Here is a 21,401-nt window from a genome sequence, read left to right as displayed (position 1 = left end):
AAATGCTGATTTTTTTCCTTGTAAACTTTACATTGTATATTTTAGTCATAATTGTACTGCTCTGAAATACTATTACCCAGGAGGTGGTATCTGCCTTCCACTATGCTAAGAAGCCTGTTTTGTTTCAAGGTAATCTGCACTGAAACACAAAGCCTGTGCATTTCAGTAATTAACATTTCAAGACAATGGTCCTTGGATAGTCCAAAAAAAAAAATGCAGCATCTCAGGGTAAACAATTCATGTTTTAGGTTTGAATATACTCCCAGAGTGCCTCCACAGATATACTATGGCCGAAAAGCCTTTTCCCCTCGCTTTCCCTATGACATCTGTCCCATGTCTACCACATCTGCTCAAGTTGGGCACTGAGCTCTGCATTTGATCCAAAGTGAGCAGGAGCTCAATATCTTGTATATTTATGTTTCGACAGGAGTTTTCAACAGCAGCTCAGAATAATAGTTTAATGTCTTTTGCAAAAATGAGGAAAAATAATAGATTCAAAGTTCAGCCTAACCCTGCTTCCACTGAAATAATTGGCAAATATTGCATAGACTTGAAAGGAAGCAAGATCAGGCCACGCCAGTGTCATATCTGAGGTCATTTTAGCATTCAGTACCTAACATGAGAAAGAAAGGTTGTCTACAGTTGTTTTAGCACACTGTGCCTTGTTCCAAAGGTTAGTCTGTGCTATGGTTTTAAATGAATTTCTACAAATTATTTTAAAAATTCTTTTAGATCACTGCTTAAATGGGATGGCTCGAGTAATTGTCCTCCCCACAAATACCATTTTATTTTGATTCACTGATTCTTAGAAGTGCTTATACCTTGACCCATTTGTGTCTAAATGCCCTTCATATTGTTAATCACAGACAAATCTGTATGTAAACCCGAGTTTGGTTAAAAGGAAGTGTTTCTCAGATCCATTTTATTGAATATTGGTTTATAACTGTTGTCATCCCTGTATATTTTCCACCATAATTCAGAAAGTAGGATATATTTTGCAATATGCATGTACTAAGGTTCTCGTCGTAAGAGTTATCAAACACCAGGAGAACAATAGTGCACTTAGAATTGCTATAGACTGTTGATCTCTTACTTTTATTAAATGCAGTCATATGTAGGGCTAAAATTCCAGATGGGTCTTCAGAGGGAGCTGGGTGGGTGTTCTTATGAGTGCAAAAGCTTGCACTGCGTTCAAATTACAATGCTAGCTATAAAATGATAGATGATACCACAAAAACAATTTTATATTTTCTTTTTGTCCTGTCTCTCTTAATTCCCATTTATTCTAATGGAAAAACTTGGTAAAACCTATTCTTTCCCTGAAAGACTGATTGATTGATTTGTTTGTTTATTGATTGATTGATATTCCAGCAATGTCTGGAGGCACCAAATGAGATCAGGGTTCCCTTGTGCTAGGCACTGTACATCTGCAAAGTAAGATATAGTCCCTGTCCACAAAAGCTTATGATCTAAATAGGCAAGGTAGATAAAAAGTGGAAGAAAGAGAGTATTACCACCAGTTTGTGGATGGGGAATTGAGGCACAGATTGATTAATTGATTTGTCCATGATCATGCGGGAAATCTGTGATAGAGTTGGAAATTGAAGAGAGATCTCCAGTCTCCTTACTGACAAGAGCAACTTTCTTTTCAAATGTTGTTCATTTTTATTTGACAGTGTTCCCCTCATCAATACAACTAGCACTTTATCATCCATGATTCTTATAGTGCACTGGACAACATTGCTTCGCCTTATTTATTTCCAGTCATTGCTGTTAGCATTATCAATTAGACCAACACAACATGGAGAACAGAGCTTGTTCATTATTCTGTGTTCCCTTTATTGGCTGCCTGCTTGGTTCTGTTAGCACACCAAATAAATAAATAAATACATAAACAAAAATTATAAAAACTTGTATACACAGTAGCTTTTTCATGTTCTAGGTTAAAGAAGAATGTATTAAAAAGAAACGTAAATACATATATTCATATATTATATGTAGACTCTTAGACTTTAAGGCCAGAAGGGACCATCATGATCATCTAATCTGACCTCCTGCACATTGCAGGCCACAGAATCTAACCCACTGACTCCTGTAGTAGGCCCATAACCTCTGGCTGAGTTACTGAAGTCCTCAAATCTTGATTTAGAGACTTCAATTTACAGAGAATCCACCATTTACTCTACTTCAAATCAGCAAGTGACCTATGCCCCATATAACAGAGGAAGGCAAAAAAAAATCCAGGGTCTCTACCAATCTGACCTGGGGGAAAATTCCTTCCCATCCCTGAGCATGTGGGCAAGACCTACCAGCCATCTGGGAAAGAATTTTCCATAGTAGCTCAGAGCCCTCCGCATCTAGTTTCCCATCTCTGGCCGTCGGAGACATTTGCTAGTAGCAGTTGCAGATGGGGCCATATACCATTGTAGGCAACCTTAGCATACCATCCCTTCCATAAACTCATACCAAATGCAAGTGGCTGTTTATAATATAATATTTTAAAAATTAATTGGAGAAGACTTTCCACCACATTTCTACAATGTTAAAGTACTGTGGGTCAAATGATGGAGCAGGACAATTCGTCCTGTCCCTTTTTAAAGAGCAACCTCTGCTGGGATTACTTTCTTCTTGAAATTAGACTTTGCTTCTAAAATTTTAAGAATATTGCTGTGTTTTTTAAAATCTTTGGTTATTTGAACTTGAAAGCATTTCCCTTTTCTTGATCTAGTTTATCTGAGCTCATAATCTAGGCTTAAAGCCGAGAAGTCTCCCATTGTAATATCCCTTCAAGTCATCTCATGTTAGCTTTGCTCTCTTTGTTTTCTATTCTGAGGTCACACTTTAAAGAGATGAGTGGCAGGGCCTTCTCAGGGCAGGGTCCCAGTCTTTTTCCAGATATGTCTTCCCCGCTGGAGATGTTTCCAGATCTTGGTGTAAAATCTTTCTATTTTTGCAAGTTTCTCTCTAATCTCATTAGTCTCCCTTTTCCTCACAATCTTATTTGAAAATTTTCTGTTTGTTTTCTGTTGCTTCTGAACAATGAGACCATTTGGTTTAATATTGTTTTATTATGCATACCCTCCCAAATAATTATTGTAATGTATATCATTCCCCAGGTAAATTATTAGCATAAAATAATACTCTTTGACATTTAAAGTAGTTGGCTCAAATTGTATATTAGCCAATTCCCTCCTATATTTTATTTAAAACACCTCTCTGGTATTTAGTGTTGTAATGATTATGAATTAATTATATCTTTCTTTTATATTTGTATGTCATATTTTTCATATATATTCTTGTACTTTTATAAGAAATCCACCTGAATTAATTTCAAGATTGGCGTTCATAAATGGACACTTTGTAAAATATAAGATTGGCAACACATTACCTCTAGACTCTTATGAGGAAAATTTCAATTTTTTACCTCAGAAGACAAAACAATAATAAAAATCTTCAGATGTTTTGAACACTGTAAACTCTTGTGTCTTTCAGGATCTAGATTTCTCATCACATCCACGGGAGCCTTGTATATTGTAGATGTACAGAATGAAGATGGATTGTATAACTACCGATGTATCACACGGCACAGATACACTGGAGAAACAAGACAAAGCAACAGCGCAAGACTTTTTGTATCAGGTACTCTGGAATTTCTTAAACTACATACTACATATTTCTCTCTCTAGCATACTGAACTGATAAGGCAGGAACTACTGGTACTAATAATCACTTGTCTAGCAAACTAAATACACATGTAAATAGGTAAGAATCTACAGTACTTTTCCTGTAGAAGTGAAACATTATAAATTTAAGTTGCTTTTTCTATTTTTTTTCATTCGATTATTTATTTTCTGTTATATCCTATGTGGAAAATACTGTCCAGAATGCTATAATGTAAACTATTCCCTCAAAATATAGAAGCTACAGGTCCAAGGCTACACAGCAATTCATTCTCAGAACTGGGATAAAAACGCAGGAATTCCTGGCTCTTAATCCACAAAATTATGTTGCTTTCTACAGTAAGATCTGAACTTTTTTTTCTCTCAAATGGCCCTTTCATGAGTAATATACATTTAGAGGCACGTGGTCTTTTCCTCTTGTAGTTTGAAAGATTCACTTGCTATTATTGTTCTACTTTCTAGTAAATATTGATTGAGATGGCTCCCATTCTGCAATATTCATGATTTAACAATTTTATTTATTTAGCCACTGGGCCTGTGAATGCAACACTCAGTGCCATCATTTCAAACTGTCGCTGAGGTATTAGTCTGCCTAATTAGTGTGCACAAAGAGTAAAAAGCAGATAAAGCTAGGAAACAGAGAGTTAAAAATGAAACTCCACCTTCCTGTATCTTGGTAATTAAATACACATGGCCCTAAAATTTGAAAAAAAAGTTGGGCAGTAAAATTTGTCCAGGGATTTGGTTGAATTATGCAAACAAATTTGCATGTCCAAAAAAGAAGCTATTTTCAAAATTGGACATCCAAGCTGCATAAAAAATGTAATGCTTCTCCAAATAACATGGGGGGGAGCGGAATATGAGCTAGGCTTTAGTGTGTATTTTGGTGAATTTTAGTAGGTCTAAAGTGCTTTACAAACATTAACTTGTCACTTCTTTTACCTAAATAGGTATGCATTACTATCCTAAGTTTTCCAAAGGGTATAATTGAAGAAAAAAGGGAAAGTGACTTAACCAAGGGTGTTAGTGTCAGCAGTCAGGTTAGAAAGCAGGCGTCAGTGATAATATTTAAATTGCATCCAGGTGTCTTCACCCTGCAGGCTTACAAATGAGAGGGCAGATCATAGAGCAGTGTGTTTTATTTTTCTTTTACAATCTCATTATTTTAAAGTCAGCATCACAATTGTTGTATGTCTAGTGATTTTGGAACACTAGGGGTTGTCAATACTGCCCTCCTCCATGTCCCCTGTATCCTACCCTCTGTTCGCAGTCTTAGTACAGGGAACCGGGAGGGAGCTGAGAGTGACGAGAGGAGGCAATGGTTGCTAGGACTGGGATTTAGTGCCACAGCACAGGATTAGAACCCCCACTTACAAACAGAGGCCTTGAAGAGATCTTCTGGGTTACTGAATCCAGTCCCCTGCTATTGCAGGCAACCCTGCCATGTAATCCCATTCATAAATGTAACAAGTTCCATCTTAAAACCAGTTAGGTTTCTTGCCCCCACTACTGCTACTGGAAGGCTGTTCCAAAACCTCCCTCCTCTGATGGTTAATGGGTGTGTGTGTGTTTGTGTGTGTGAATGTCTTTGTACATGTCTGTTTCTGTATCCAAAAATCATTACACATCTGCAAAATCATCTGCTTTTGTGCCCCAGACTATAAGTGCACAGCCTCTCCCCCTCCCAGCCCCCCAAGAAGCTATCCTTCCTTTTTGATGCATATGGCATGGGTTATAACTACGGTTTCTGGGTGTTTTTTTCCCCGGTTTTAATTTATAAACACTGATAAAACACCCATATATCTCTCATTAAAAAAAAGAAAGAAATTTGGTGTTTATCCAGTAAACACTAGACATGGTTACTTATATCTAAGGGTTTGTCTACATGGAGCAGTAATGCGGATACAGGGGTGTGATTTCTAAAGTGCATTAATGTGGTGTGCATTAATTAGTCAGTATAGACCTGGCAGGTGCTCACTAAAGATTCACTAGTGTGCTTTAACGTAGTGCTGTCTGAAACAGTACTACATTACAGCATGCTAGAGAATATTACAAAGAGATTACTCATTACAGTATATACAAAAAGAAAGCCCACCTGCCCTTGATTTTTGGACATCCACATAAAACTCAAAAATTGCTAAAAATAAATTCTGAAAAATGAAATTAATAAACTTGAAAACAGACGCTCTAATTATGGCATTGTAGCAATTACCTGTTTTCACTATCAAACAGGTGTGGTCATAGCCCTGCAGATCATTCTGGGTATAGCAACTGTCACAAGCAAATAACTGAAGGACTCATTCTCCTTCCCTGGGATTAATCCTTTATGAGGGAAATCTAGTGATTTAAATGCACAAATCTCCACTTCTTGCAGCTTGTCAACTGTGACTGAGATCTTGGGTCACAAAGACTTGCAAAAGGATCAAACCTACTGTTCCCCTTTCTTCTGTGAATGTTATCTAATGGTTGGTCAGCCCCTTTGAAAATATAAATCAGTATGTAAATGCTAAATATTATTTCATTATACAATCCAGGAGTATTTCACTATTCGAGTACTGCTATTTGTACTATGTCCCATGTGGTTGAAACACTCACCCTAATTTTTCCAGCCAGATGAGGAAATGTAAGTCCAGAACAATGGTCTGTCTGGTTATCCCAGCTATTTGGTCTTAACAGTAAAAGTTGATTTCCATCCTTCCCATTCAGCCCTGAAATATTGCCCTACTCCCTCATGCAGTCAAGCTAAAACTGAACCAGTGGTAATCTGTAATCAAGCCATTATCTTGACCAGCAATGGAGGATTTCTACCCCGGTTGCTTCCTGGAATAAGGGGGAGAGAGGGCTTTCTGCCTGTTCCATCACTTATGCCTTCTTTGAGCAGCCCAGGGGATATACCTCTACATGGAGTTCCCTTTCCTACCCAATTCCACACACACAGCGTTGTGGGAAGTCTGGTGCATCCTAATGTATACAACCTTAACGTCAGCATTTGGGGCTTTTGAAGTGTGTGGAATTGGGCAGGAAAGGGAACTCCATGTAGAGGTATATCCCCTGGGCTGCTCAAAGAAGGCATACGTGATGGAACAGGCAGAAAGCCCTCTCTCCCACTTGTTCCAGGAAGCAACCGGGGTAGAAATCCTCTTTTGCTGGTCAAGATAATGGCTTGATTACAGATTACCACTGGTTCAGTTTTAGCTTGACTGCATGAGGGAGTAGGGCAATATTTCATTACACCCTTGAAAAGCTAACTTCTGCTCTCATTTACACTCATGCAATCCTGCTGAAATCCCTGGGGTTGCATAGGTGTAACCGAGAGCCGAATCTAGCTCCACGCACAGAATTCCACCTCCCAGTGACTTTGTTGTAGCAGGACACACACACAAAATCCACAGCCAAACAGTGTCAGACACAATGTTTTGCCTCAATTTTCCATTGTCCTTGTTCACAGCCTCCTGCAGCTGACTGCTGAATCACAATATTTTTAAAAGGTTGTTGCAGTTTGTTTTTCATTAGATTTTTGAACTGGGATATAGTGCTTTCCTGTTTACTTTATTGGAGGTGATTACAAATAGAGAACTGGGTTTCTTTTCCTCTTTTCCTTTCTGTTTTTAACTGAAAAATGGCTAACGGCTTTGTAGGAGCTCCTACCAGGAATCTTTTTGAGGACTAGCCTATGAGAAAATATGGCTATTGAAGAGATATTTGAATACATTGGAACAGAATGCAAGAAAGAGGGGTCACTTTAGTTTTATTTTGTACATCCCAAAATGGATCTGTATTATCTATATATATATTATCTCCTCCACCACACATGCTTTGTAAACCAGTGCATGTGCCACAGCGAATAACTGTTCCATGAAGCAAGCACACGCATGTTGAACTCTGGTATGTTAGATCTCTTTTTTTTTTCCTCAATCCACTTCTTTAGTTCCCTGAATCTGAATAGGTGATCCTTGTCGTGTTTCAAGGTCTGAATGCCACTTCATGGATTTGCATTTTAGGGGGTTGCAAACTGTACCACTCAGACCTATCAAACCCTTTGAAATTGAAAACATCTATTCAAAAACCTCCTGCTCCTGGAAGCTTTTTAATAGTGTTGCACAAAAGTGGCAACCAAACCAAACAAACAAAAAAGTAGAATTTCCTGTAAAATGTGTAGCCATTTTATATGCAACTTGTAGAGGAGGGATGGAAACACTTAAAAAAAATTATTCAGATCTATCTAGGTGGTGTTTGGGATTCAGCTGGAGCCAGTAGAGGTTGTGATGTCATCTGGGTCCCTCTCTCTAGCCAAGTCTGGTCAGGACCTCTCAGGATTAGGATTACAAAGGCCCAGGATCCCAGGAGATAGGGAGAGTGTCAGCCATGATGGTGAAACTTGCTCTAGTAGCCAGTTTTTCTCCCCAAAGTCTCTTTCTTTAAGGACCTGCAAGCAGAGGAATGGAATAACCTGTCCCCTCATTATTTTGTCAACAATTAGGCCTAGTTTCTGACACACCAATTATGGTTCACTTTTCTTGTTTACCAAATACGATCTTAACACAGTGCTTGAGTAATATCAGTAGGCCTTAAAAAAAAATTCAGTCTTTGTCTCCTTTTCGTACCCTTTTCCATAAACATTTGTTGTTATGGGTTATTGTGACATCTCATGAACTTACACTCACTTTTTACAGTTGGGCTCACAATCAGGGTAAATTTGCAGGCCCTATTATCACAAAACTCATCCGTTTTAGTGGAACATGGGCATCTAAGTCCCTTAAGTAGCTTTGACAATCACAACCAGGATGTATTTTAAAAGTCACTTCCAAGTTTTAAAAAAGTTATAAAATCAGTTTTAAAAAAATTAAACAAACTGACTTAAGGTGGCCAGTATGTTATGATCTTCTCACTTCATCACTGATTCTCAGTTACTCTGTAGCATCTGTTGTATTTTGCACCCTCATGATAGTGCTACTTCATCTACCTTTTTGTTCTGATGGGCCTCAGATCTTTTTTCCACTCCAGCATCATGATGGACAATATCATCTGGTTGACAGCTGCAGCATCACAACTCATCAGCTTTGTGGTTTGATTAAATGCCCATAAAATAGCACACATCAGGGGTAATGTACAGGTTAGTGTCCTCTTGAGTCTGGTTAGAAAGCATATAAAATGTTGTATCACTACATGCAGCTCCTATAGCCATCCCAGGCACATCCCTGGTGGAATTAAGACCACATCCTTACTTCATTTAGTAGCAGAGAAGACCACTGTGCATCTGAAGCTCCTTAAATATATTCTATGTTGAACAGTCCACTGAAGTGTCAGCATATCTTAGGGACCATTACTAGCATCCTATCCATATTTGCATTTCTCCTGAGTTAACTCCATCAAAACCAAGTTGAGGCAGCAGGATGCCAAACCGGATATATACAGAAAACTCTTGTTACACAACATCTTCACATTGTGGCTGCGGTCTGACATTACAAACCAGAGATGAAGTAGGAGCAGGTTAACCACTTTGTTATGATTGCTTTCAGCTTTTCTAAAATGTTACAGGGGAGAGTGTAATTTCTGAAAGCCGCACATGCACAGCACGGCATGCTAACAAATGTTATAGGTGTTGTTGCCAAAGATAGACCCAATGGCTACTGATGCATGTAAAATCATTGGTTTGGATGGTAGAGCTTACAGTTGGTGAAAGCATGCTGTAGAACTGATGTTCTTCCTCAAGTGATTGCACGTGTCCGTTCCACTGTAGCTGTTTGTGTGCTCCACGGCACAGCTGTTGTAGAGTTTTTTTCTCTGACGATACCCATTGGGATGGCACAAGCGCTTTCTGCTGACTCGTGCACCAGACGCAGGCATAAAGGGCCGAGCCACCCTGACCCCACCCACACACACTTTTAGTTCCCTCCTACTTCCCATGACAGTTGCTAGAGCTCCCTTATATTGATTCTGCAAGTCTTTTCTTTTAGTATAGACGCAGTACCATTTTTAGAATCTGTGTAGTTAGCGTAGATTAGTTGAAAAAGAAAAAAATAGTTTTTGTTGTTGTTTGTGTGTTTCTGGTGCCTAATCTGGGTACCAGCCCTGGTACTGGAGTTATGCTGCACTCTTGGGGCTTCAAGCCCTGCCACTCTTGTGGTAAGGCAGTGCTGATTAGGGACCCTCACCTCAGCTGTTTAAGTGCTTGGGGAAGGCTCACGTAAGTGACAGATGTAGCATCTGTAAGGGCTTTAGGACCTGCTTTGGGAAGGATTGAGGTTTCCCCCTCAATCAAGAGCATCTCTGCATCCATCTCAGCCAACTCCATCTACTGGCCATAAGGAACATCAATGCCGCAAACAACTTAGCGTTGGTACTGAGCCCAGCACCAAGCAAATTCAGGACCCTTCTCATGAGCAATCCCAAGAAGAGTGGGAATGGGACCAGCCCCCAGTTGACATTGGTGGAGGTGTCCTGCTCTAGGGAAGTTCAGGAGGTGCTGCTGAATAGTACAAAACCAGTAAGAGCACTTACTTGGCTAAATGAAAGAGATTTTCCATTTGATCCAGATTGAAAGGGTTGCTTCTATTAGGCACATGCTAGACTATCTTCTGTCCCAAAAACACCAAGTGTTGGAGATTAGCTCAATCAGTGTGCAGCCTCCATATATATATGGAGATATACCTATCTCATAGAACTGGAAGTTGAGCCCCTTGTCTTCACTAGCAGGACCAAGTACTGATTTTGCCCCAGATTCCTAAGTGACCCCCTTAAGGATTGAACTTACAATCCTGAGTTTAGCAGGCCAATGCTCAAACCACTGAGATATCTCTTCCCCGGTGTCTAGCCTAGCATTCCCACCTATTGCTAACTGATCTCTTTTTCCAGCCCAATGTCTGTAAGACTTTTAAAGGGCCTGGACACACTATTTCTGCATGTGCAGAATGCTGCTCCCCCATGCAGTCTGAATCTAGTCTTAGCAAAGATGATGGGTTCCCCCCCACTTCAAGCCTCTATTGACCTGCTCCCAGCTGCATCCTTTGATGAATGTACCTTTTTTTAGTGGCCATTATACCAGCCAGAAGACTGGGAGAGCTCAGGGCGCTAGTGTCAGATCCTCCATATACATGTTTCTACATAGAAAAAGTTTACCATCATCCTCACCCAAAATTTCTTACCAAGGTGGTTTCCACTTTTCAAACCACTTTTAACCAAGAAATCTTCTTGCTGACTTTCTTTCCAAAGCATCATAGTCATCAGGATGAGGAGAGCCTTCATGCTCTGATGTTAGAAGAGCTTTCACTTTTTATCTGGATCAGTTTAAACCTTGCAGGTCTCCGACTCAGTTGTTTATTGCATTTGCAGACAGAAGGAAGGGCAGTTCTGTATTCACTCAAAGGATCTGGTCTTGGATATCCAGTTGTATTTGTTTTTGTTACAAGTTGGCTAACATGAAGCCTCTGGATAGAGTGTTGGGTCATTTGACTAGGTCCCAAGCAGCCTCTGTGACCTTTCTGGCTAACATTCCCATATTAGACATTTGCAAAGCACCAACCTGGTCATCTTGTCCTACATTTACCTCTCACTACGCCATCTCCCAACCATCTAGAGACAATGCTAAATTTGGATGAGTGGTCCTCCTGTCCCTGTTCACATAGACTCTGAACCCACCTGCACTTGGGATTGCTTGTGAGTCAGCTACAGTGGCATGGACATGTGCAGTCATTCAAAGAAGAAGAAACAGTTAATAACCTTTCTGTAACTGTTGTTCTTCAAGATGTGTTGCACATGTCCATTCCAGACCTTGCTTTCCTTCCCCTCTCTATCGGAGTGTTCTGGGGGGAAGGAACTGAGGGGGGTCAGGGACAGTTCTGCCCTTTATAGCTGTGTGCAATACACAAGGCAGCAAAGAACAACATTTACGGAAATGTTAGTAACCATTTTATAATGGTTCAAGTGTTTTGCTAGCATCCAGATAGAGGCAAAGATTGTGTGGTTATCTTTGATTAAACCTGACAATTCACATTTTACTAACTGTTTATATAAAATTAACATGGGTGACTGCTTAGTCCATTTGGTTGCAGTTTAATGGTATTTTATTTTTTAGAATTGTTTTTATAACTTGCATAACAACTCTGTAGTACACAGCAGATGGAGTGCAACAAATAGATCAACATGTGCTAGGTGAGAGAGAGGGGGAAGTTTAACGTGGAGTCTACCATGGTTAAAATGTTATCATAAAATTGGTTAAGATATAAAAAAATAGCTTCATTTAAGTCAATATTTGATATTATAATAATTATGTATTTTATTTTATGTTAGTAGCAGTAGTAATAAACATGAATTGTGTGGTAATGCCTAGAGGCCTCAGTTAGGTTGGGCCCCATTGTACAGCATGAAGCACAAACATAAGAAAATGATAGCCCCTGGTCCTAAAGAGCTTACGGGCTAAAAAAGAAGACATAACACATAGATCGTTATGTTTGGTGAAGGTATCGAAGCATGATGTGCCACATTTCTCTAGAATAGAAATAACAACAGTCACATGGCAGTTGGGACTTGTTTGTGTGAGAGAGTCTTCCTGGGAACCTGAACAAAGAGCAGTTTGCTGGAGTTATAAGCTCTAGTTTACTTTTGCTATCTAAGATTCCTTTTTAAGAATATACAATATTTGTCAATTAGACTACATGCCCCTTGCTTCTGCCCATTTCTCTTCTGACAAGGGAATAATTCACTCTTCTAGTTGAAAACTCTCCAACCACTTAGAAGCAGGTGGAATATGTTGGTTTAGTTCTAGGTGAAATGTGTTTACAGTTTCTGGCTCTTCTCTTTCCTGATGGGTGACGTGAAGAATGACTGCCACCTGGAAAAAATCCAGTGGGCGGTCTTCCAAGTAATCATGCAATGTTTAGTTAGTACATGCTGCTGGATGGAAGCCAATACTGCTGAGATACCACAATCTGGATGACTGGTGCACAGTAGCAGTTTACAGTACATAAAATTCTGGGATAGCAACTAAAAAAAAAGAAGATAAATAGCAGCATATTGCTTAGAAAATGTAATAATCTTAATTAACTACACTGAAAACATCTATTTGCTTTCCAGACCCAGCAAACTCAGCACCGTCTATTCTGGATGGGTTTGACCAACGTAAAGCCATGGCAGGACAGCGAGTGGAGCTGCCTTGCAAAGCATCGGGGCACCCAGCACCAAAGTACCGTTGGCTGAAGGACAATGTTCCCTGGGAGCCAGATAGCAGGTTTCGGCAGACAGTCACAGGTCTGCTGATAGAGAACACACGTCCTTCGGACTCAGGCAACTACGTTTGTGAGGTGTGGAACAACTATGGTACTGCTGAGGTGATAGGGCATCTACATGTAAAACGTAAGTCCAGGACTGAATGTGGCAAGCATAATTTCAAACCCATGATTGTGCTTGGTTTTGCAATGGAAGGAAAAGAAGGAAATATTTTGTAGACGGTTCTTTTGTTATTGTTTTTGTTTTGTTTTGTTATTGTCAATGGTGGCTCCTTGAAGCTGCTCAAAGGTTTGGAATGTTATAAACTGTCTTAGTGGAGATGGATTAGCGGGCAGAATGCAGATGAGAGATCAGAAGTGCAAAATGAACTCAGTTTATCACATGGTTATGTGATTTTTCACATAAAGGATGTATTTTGCTTAGTAATAGAAGTGGATGAATTGCAAACAGTCTTCTGAATAAAAGTGTCAAGCTCTGGTCACAGGGGTTCCTGCTATTCATTATTTTGAATATTCAGATAATCCCTGAGTATTCATGAAAATGTATGCAAATCCTGAATGTCTCATGAATTTTATCATACATGATTATTAGTCTGAATTGGACTTGTTGTATTGGAAAGACAGTTTGCTGTTTGTTATTCTTCTGTTGTTTAATTTTTTTGGTATAAAGGAACAGAAACAATACCATTTGACTTAGATTTGCAACCACACAACATGAATAAGAAATTCTGAAAAGGAACAGTGTGTGAACAATCCATCATCTAAAAATTATTCAGTAAATAATTACAAATAACAAATACATCCAAAGAAAATCAGCATCTTTTATCAATGATTCAGAAATTTAAAAAGATGGCTACATTTGTAAAACATTCATAACAGGTAGATGAATCAGATCCATTTAATATTGTACAGGCTCATAACAGACCAGGATTATCTAGCAATCCTCAATAGAGAAATAATAATAACATTTCCATTATCATATTATACAATATTCTTTAAAGCAGAATTAAGTTAACTAAGGAATTGTGTATGTGTGTATAAAATATCATATATAATTATTTATTTAACTCATCTGTTTTACAGAATATAGTATAACATCTTATATCTATAGCTCTGTGTGTGTGTGTGTGAGAGAGAGAGAGAGAGAGAGATGTAAAATAATTAAGTAATATTGAGAGCGCATCCAATATTAGGTACAATGCTGGTCATTAAACATGCTAAATAAACAATATCTCATCACATTTGATTCATAACGCATATCTACAGATGATAAAAGAGATGTATTATGTTTTGAATTATTTCTTGTTGATAGAGCTGATATTGAACAAAAATCCTGGGGAAGAATCCCATCTGAATATAAATTTCATGGTGGTCTGTTATATATGTACTGGGCCCAATCAAAATGTAGGGAGGTTGGGATGCAGATCCAAATTCAGTAGCTTTAGTTGTTGGTATGTGTGTGGATAAAGACTCCCTTCCTTGTGTTTACTATTGTTACTTCAATACTGTGAATTTTCTTTCACACATAATATCAAACTTCAATAAAAATATATCATCATATTCTTAAATGATGATACTGAGAATAAAGTCAGGTGGGCTATCTTACTGCTTGGTGTGCTTATCCCACAGTGAGTTCCACACAGAGACACCCTTGCATCCAAGCAGAGCCCCACTGATGGCAATGGGACTCCAGCTGGGTATAGGGATCTGCCTGTGCAGAACTAATTGTGGGACTGTGGCCTTAAAAGGCCCTTGAAATCAAACATGGTCACCTATTCTCATTTCAGAGATGTGTATTTGTGATTCAGTATTTTTTCTCAGTGACAGGTCACCTGTTAGTCATATTTTTTTAAAAGATACATAATGTCTTCCTTCCCCCCCCTCCCTTTTGACTTAAATCTTCAGAGCCTCTGAAAGCCACAATCAGTCCACGGAAAGTTAAAAGCAGTGTTGGTAGTCAAGTGTCCTTGTCCTGCAGTGTGACTGGAACTGAGGACCAAGAACTCTCCTGGTACCGAAATGGTGAAATCATCAACCCTGGAAATAATGTGAGGATCATGGGGATCAACCATGAGAATCTCATTATGGATGGCATGGCCAAAAGTGATGGTGGAGCGTACCAGTGCTTTGTACGCAAGGACAAGATGTCTGCTCAAGACTATGTTCAGGTGGTGCTAGAAGGTTAGTCATTACCTGCTTTAGTGGGGTTACTGGCTACAGTGAAGTGTTATTGTATGTATATAGGATATACAATATGCTTGTGGTCTCCAATTATAAAGAGAGAGAAGACCCTGTGCCTGTAGGAAGGATCAAACTAGCCACACACTTTGGGGGATATTTGTGCCTCTCCATGCTCCAGAACAACAAATGAGAGGAAATTAGGATCCAGGTGTCAAAGAAATTTATTTGAAAAATATCCCTCCTACTGGAGCCCCACCAAATGCATTAATTTTTTGCTACTATCCAAAATTCTGTAACTCCAGGACAAGAGAGAAGAGAGATCCCTACCAAGGATCAAACATTTCATTCCAAACACAGTTTTCAGGCTGGTTGTGAAATCAGTTGAAGGTCTGGAGATCATCCTAAGTAACTGACACAATGTTCCACATAATAATCAAGTGAGGAAAGTAATCAATTTGTACAGAGCCGGTTCACTAATGAGGCTGTAGTGCAGTCATGGCATGGCCACTATTTTTAGTCTTTACAGAAAAAGAAGAGATTACCTGCCTGGACCTAGTTACCTCGGCAACCATCTCTTGTGACTAAGAAAGCCTAAAGAGCATATTGATAATCTATAATGATGTCGAGAGAGTGCAGGTTATCAGAGAGCGACAGCAGGAAAGATTTCAAAGACACTCGGGTCTTGCTGGGAAAATAATGTCTGCTTTCATCTCCAAAAAAGCCTGTCACTTGAATAAAAAAAGGGCAGAGGTGCATACTGAGCGCACTCACTGATTTATTTGTCGTGTGTCAGTTTCCATTCAGGATGAAAAGCCGATAGCTTTTTTGTCTTGTGAGAGATGACAGTGCGAATGCATGGAAAAGGAAAGGAAGAGAGAGAGTCAGAGATGAAGAAAGAAATTTTAAATACTCTGTCACGCATCCAATAGGACAGGAACAAAGAGAGAGGGAGAGAGAAAAAATATATAAGAAACCCAACCTAATGTCCCTGCTGAAATGTAGGTGTTTCAATGTACTGGAAATGATAATTTTGATGCTCTTAGGTGATTGTGCTGGGGAGAGAGAACATTGCTGTACTTTTTTTTTAATCCTGCTGAGATTCAGCGCATTTTGTGGGGATAGCAATTCAAGCTCTACACACATCACGAGATCTCCCTCAGTTTTCTGTGTGCTCCTGTGTTGAGATTACTAGGTAAGGAGAGGCTCTTTCCAATGGAATTATGCTGGTCTGAGCCTCCATGAAATGTGCTGAGTGCACTACGTATTCTCTCACAACATTAGAGTTACTGATGCTTGTCACTGATGTCCTTCCCCATTACATCTTGTATGGAATTAAAATGAGTTATTCCCATAGGGCAAAACCCACTGGGTGGGAAGAGAGGGGTTTTCAAGAGGCTTAAGCTGTTCTTTATACTGTGATTAAACCACCCCCTTATAGTCTTTGCTGATGCTAATATTTTCTCAACTTTAAAACTAATTGGCTGGCCCCACTATGCATTAGATCCAGACAATGGCATACAGAATTGTTTTCTAAACCTCTTACTAGACTGCTTCCTACATATTATGAGCTGAACCAGATGCATTCTTACCCCCAATTACATTTAAATCCATTCTAAACACCACTCGTAAAGTATACCGTAATTTAAAAAAGAACAACAGAAAGAGTGTACTGTATTGCAAAATCTGGGAAAGAATCTTCTAAATAATAATAGGGTGTCATTTTTGTTAAAACCATTACCCTTCTGTGCTATCCAGTTAGAGAATAATTTAATTCTACTCCATACTTTGAAAATCCTTACCTTTTCTCGCTTGCACCTTGGAGACTTCGGTTAAATTGTGACATGGGTCACAGGAAAATATATTTGGTGTCCTCTCCACCTTGGTAGATTTGTGTACAACACTAAGCTACCTCAAAAATTGTCATCATCAGCATGAGTAGCAATTTATAGTTGGAAAAGGCTTATTTTAATACTGGTATAAAAGAGATATTGCAGGACTGAACTGAATTTGCAGAGCTGTTTGGAATTAGCATACACGAGTTACGCCTGGCTTTGGCCAACATTATTCATCCTTAACTTTCAAAGGAACTGAAATGTATAATAAGTATATCCCCAAACCCCATCTTAGGCTTACACTCTACTTCTTTGGCTTCTCAATTGCCTATGGCATCCAAGCCTTTTTCACAGGACCATGTGAATTGCTATATCAGAACAAACCAATGGTCCATCTAGTCCAGTATCATCTCTCCAACAGTGGTCAGTACCTGAAGCTTCAGAGTAAGGTGCAAAAGAAACCCTGCAGTAAGCAGTTATTAGATAAGCTGTTCACAGGAAAAATCCTTCCTAACCTTCATTAATTAGAGGTTGGTTTATGTTCCTGAAGGATGAAGGTTAGTGTCCCTTTCAGAATTCTTGGTTTATGGGCTAAACAAAGGTAGTGAGAGCAGTTTTATTGTGCATACATGCTGTTCATTTGCTTTCCGTTTCCTCTTCAGATGGAACTCCCAAAATCATTTCTGCCTTCAGTGAGAAAGTGGTGAGTCCAGGAGAACCTGTCTCCCTTATGTGCAATGTGAAGGGGACTCCTCTGCCTACAATCACCTGGACACTAGATGAAGACCCCATAATCAAAGATGGTAATCACCGTATCAGCCAGATTATCACCTCTGAGGGCAATGTGGTCAGCTACCTGAATATCTCTAACACTCAAGTTCGAGATGGGGGAGTCTATCGCTGTACTGCCAACAACTCTGCTGGAGTCATCCTGTACCAGGCTCGAATAAACGTAAGAGGTGCTTGTCAAATCAGCTCCTCAAAAAAACACACATAACTCATTGTAGTGGAGAAGATTGTTGCATGCACTGGTCTGAATCTTGGAATGCCGAAACTGATTTACTGTGGTTCTCCCATCTTCACACCTCCCTCAACCCCCTCTAGAAACTCTGTTGTATGGTTTAAGGTTGGAAGGCCCCTTCCCTCTTTGGCTTGTGAAGTCAGCTTGTTATACAATCTCTTTCCCTAAACTTATGTTCCTCAAGCATGAGGGTTAGCGTCCTCACTAATATGTTTTCCTATTTTAGTTTTTGCATGCATGTGTTTCTTATTTTCCTCTCCTCCTTTAGTTGTCCTACATTCATTGTAATTACTCATGCACATGGTACATTAGCTTGAACTTGTAGTTCTTCATGGCATAATACCCATCCTCATAATATTATATTTTATATACATCAGAATGAATGTTAACTTTGTCAGTGTTCTCATGTATAACAGGATTCTAGCTTAGCATACGTTTTAGTATTGGACATTTAATTAAATCATTCTCTAGTCTTTAATTTGTAATGCAGCAAAGATTTTATCAGACAAGTATTCAATAATACAAACATATACCACAGCCCTAATTAGAATGTATGCTGTAGGGCGAGAGAAACTAGAGCACATAAAGATTAGGGAGACTGCTTAAGTGGTTCTTAAAAGCAAAAACTGTCAAATGTTAAGAAGAAATGTTATGCAGGCTACATTAATGGATGTTGTAAACATTTATATAATCAGCAAAAAATGAATATTTCCTCTAGCAAGTATGCCCTTAAATTATTTTTAAGAGTTTCTTTGTACTTTTCCAGGGCCAGCAAGCATCCGTCCAATGAAAAATATCACAGCAATAGCAGGACGGGACACCTATATACATTGCCGTGTGATTGGCTATCCATATTACTCCATTAAATGGTACAAGAACTCTGACCTGCTTCCTTTTAACCATCGCCAAGTAGCATTCGAAAACAATGGAACGCTGAAACTCTCAGATGTGCAGAAGGAAGTGGATGAGGGGGAATATACATGCAATGTTCTGGTTCAACCCCAGCTGTCTACAAGCCAGAGTGTACATGTGACTGTAAAAGGTAATGTTTATATTGAAATATAAAGCTAAGCTAATGGCCAGAAGGTTTTTAATCAGTACAAGAATCCACACATGTAAAATTGTATTGGTGATTAGAAAATAAGCAATAGGACAGTTAATCTGCTTTTTTTTTAACAATTGTGTAGGCATGATATATAGCCAATAGTCATCTATAGATATCATATTATACCAGACTTGCTCTCATTGAGTTGTGCCTTGTCCTGTTGACTTCAGTGGGGCTACTTACTTAGTAAGGTACTGCGCACCATGAGTAAATCTCGGAGAATCTGGCCTTATATGATGACGAGGACACGAGTGCTTCTAAAAACTGAAGACTAAAGAGCATGGAATGTAATTCTTTGTTTTCTTATGAGATGACTCAGTGGCTGAGGATGACTGATCATTCAATGTTATGTTCACTGAAGTTTCATTGGTCATTGTCTCTTCTTGATGACTAAAGTCAGTTTTGTAACCTAGTTATTTTTCAGCTGCTAGCAAATGCAATGAGGTTTTGTTAGTTATGAATTGTGTCTATTTCTCCTTTTTCTCCAGTAAGCAGTAAACAGATTCAAGAGCTAAATTAATTAAACTTGATTTAAAAAAAAAATAAGAATTGTTTTTTTCAGGGAGATGTTGATGCTTTAAAGAGAGAGCCATTTCTCTAAGTTCATTTTAATGTTACACCACTTGTAATTTGGAACAGGATGTTTGAATCAATACAAAAGTTCCCATACAAGGATGTAAACATTCAGAAGTAGATGATGATAATTTCCAAGCTTTGCATCCAGACCACACACAAAGACATTAAAGATAAAAAGCACAAAAGTGCTCATTATGCCTGATTGTTCAAAACTAGGTTGTACTGCGATGCGGTCCAGTCCCCCATCCAAGATGACTAACAAGTTCATTTCATATAAGCCTACAGGAAGAACTGAAGTACATTTTCCCCTTATGAATTTGTTCAAAAGCTTTTCTACCCTTTTGCATTTTTCTTTGATTAATATGTCTCAGGCCTTAGATAAGATACCAAGAATATTTCTAAGCCTTTTTTCTTGTTTTCATTCTAGAATTATGTTAATTGCTTATTACTTGAAGGGGTGGAGGGATTAGGTTGTAACCAGTAGTACTGTGAACCCTTTAAGGAGTGACCCATCATGTTCTTTAGCCCAGAAGGGGCACTGTTCCACGCAATCTGTTATAAAAAGCTGCTAACACTGCAGCTTTTTATCATATGCTCTATCTTGTCTGTCACCGTAATAGTCTTGCAAAACTGCCGTTGGTGCATCTCTGTGAAAATGAATGTTAAATTAGTGATTGTGCTGATATCGTCTCTACTGTTCCCCCTGGTTGAGAATACCATCTTTTAATTATATCATTCTTCAAGTGCTTATGACAGCTAATGTAATCAGATGTAGATGGGAGTGCTCTTACTATATTTGTAAAGAAAAGCATTGGTGCCATACCTAGGCAATTCAGATATCTAGATCAAAACACAACTGCCATTCTGAAAGCGATTTGATGCCTTAGATTCAGACATGTGGATGGATTTTAAGACTGAGGCTAGGTCTACACTACCCGCCTGAATCGGCGGGTAGAAATCGACCTCTCAGGGACGCGACAATCAATCCCCTAATCGACGCTCTTACTCCACCAGAGGAGGTGGGAGTAAGCGCCGTCGACAGGAAGCCGTGGAGGTCGATTTTGCCGCGGTCCTCACAGCGGGGTAAGTCGGCTGCAATACGTCGAATTCAGCTACGCTATTCACGTAGCTGAATTTGCGTATCTTAAATCGACTCCCCCCTGTAGTGTAGATGTAGCCTATGACTTTTATTAAACTTTAACACAGGGGAGGGGTGCTATCTCCTATACCAGGCATTTAAGTGGCTCCAGTACAGCAGTTACAGGGCTCCTTCCATATAACCCATAAATTGGGGTAGGATTTCCTCAGCCTACCCCCCAGGACTCAGCAGGCTCTGAGTCCTACCAACCCCACCCCTATTAGGGGGACAGAGGCAGAAGGTGAGGACCTTGGCCCATGAGTGCCACCAGGTCTCACTCTATCCCATTAGCCCAAGACCCATCAGCAAAATCCCATGTCTTTTACCTCTGGGAGCCATTCACTTTATCTTTTTAATGGCACTGGAAACTGGCCACAAGTTTTGATGAATTAATAACTCAACCAGCTACCTCAGTTAGCAAGAACATTCCTGCTTAACCTACTGTGGCTCCAAGGTGCTGTGAGGAAGGCAAAAATCTCTCCAGGCCTCTGCCAACTGGCCATATGGAAGAAAAAATTCCTTCCTGACCCTCAATGTGTGAACAGCTAGACCCACAGCATCTGCCAGACTGGATTCCCATTCTTAGGTCCGGGTGGGTAGGAGGATGGGGCTGCTGGAATGGAGATGAAAGAGGGCCCACATGG

General features: G+C 39.4%; 1 protein-coding gene across 3 annotated transcripts in view; it reads left to right on the top strand.

Moving 5' to 3' along the window:
- Window positions 1-21,401, top strand: part of DSCAM (DS cell adhesion molecule) — a 613,017-nt gene that overhangs the window by 357,427 nt on the left and 234,189 nt on the right. For 2 of the 3 annotated variants that reach the window (XM_034753123.1, XM_034753134.1), the window contains exons 4-8: window positions 3,493-3,639; window positions 12,753-13,031; window positions 14,810-15,085; window positions 17,580-17,876; window positions 18,705-18,980. In XM_034753123.1, coding sequence (XP_034609014.1) covers window positions 3,493-3,639; window positions 12,753-13,031; window positions 14,810-15,085; window positions 17,580-17,876; window positions 18,705-18,980 — 1,275 coding nt within the window. Of the gene's footprint in view, window positions 1-3,492; window positions 3,640-12,752; window positions 13,032-14,809; window positions 15,086-17,579; window positions 17,877-18,704; window positions 18,981-21,401 lie in introns of those variants that run through there. The other variant, XM_034753142.1, reaches the window with a different exon arrangement.

Source organism: Trachemys scripta, chromosome 1, assembly GCF_013100865.1.
Source record: "Trachemys scripta elegans isolate TJP31775 chromosome 1, CAS_Tse_1.0, whole genome shotgun sequence".
Taxonomy (NCBI): Eukaryota; Metazoa; Chordata; order Testudines; family Emydidae; genus Trachemys; species Trachemys scripta.
The sequence above is the reverse complement of the archived record's forward strand: the minus strand, read 5'-3'. Positions and strand labels throughout refer to the sequence as shown.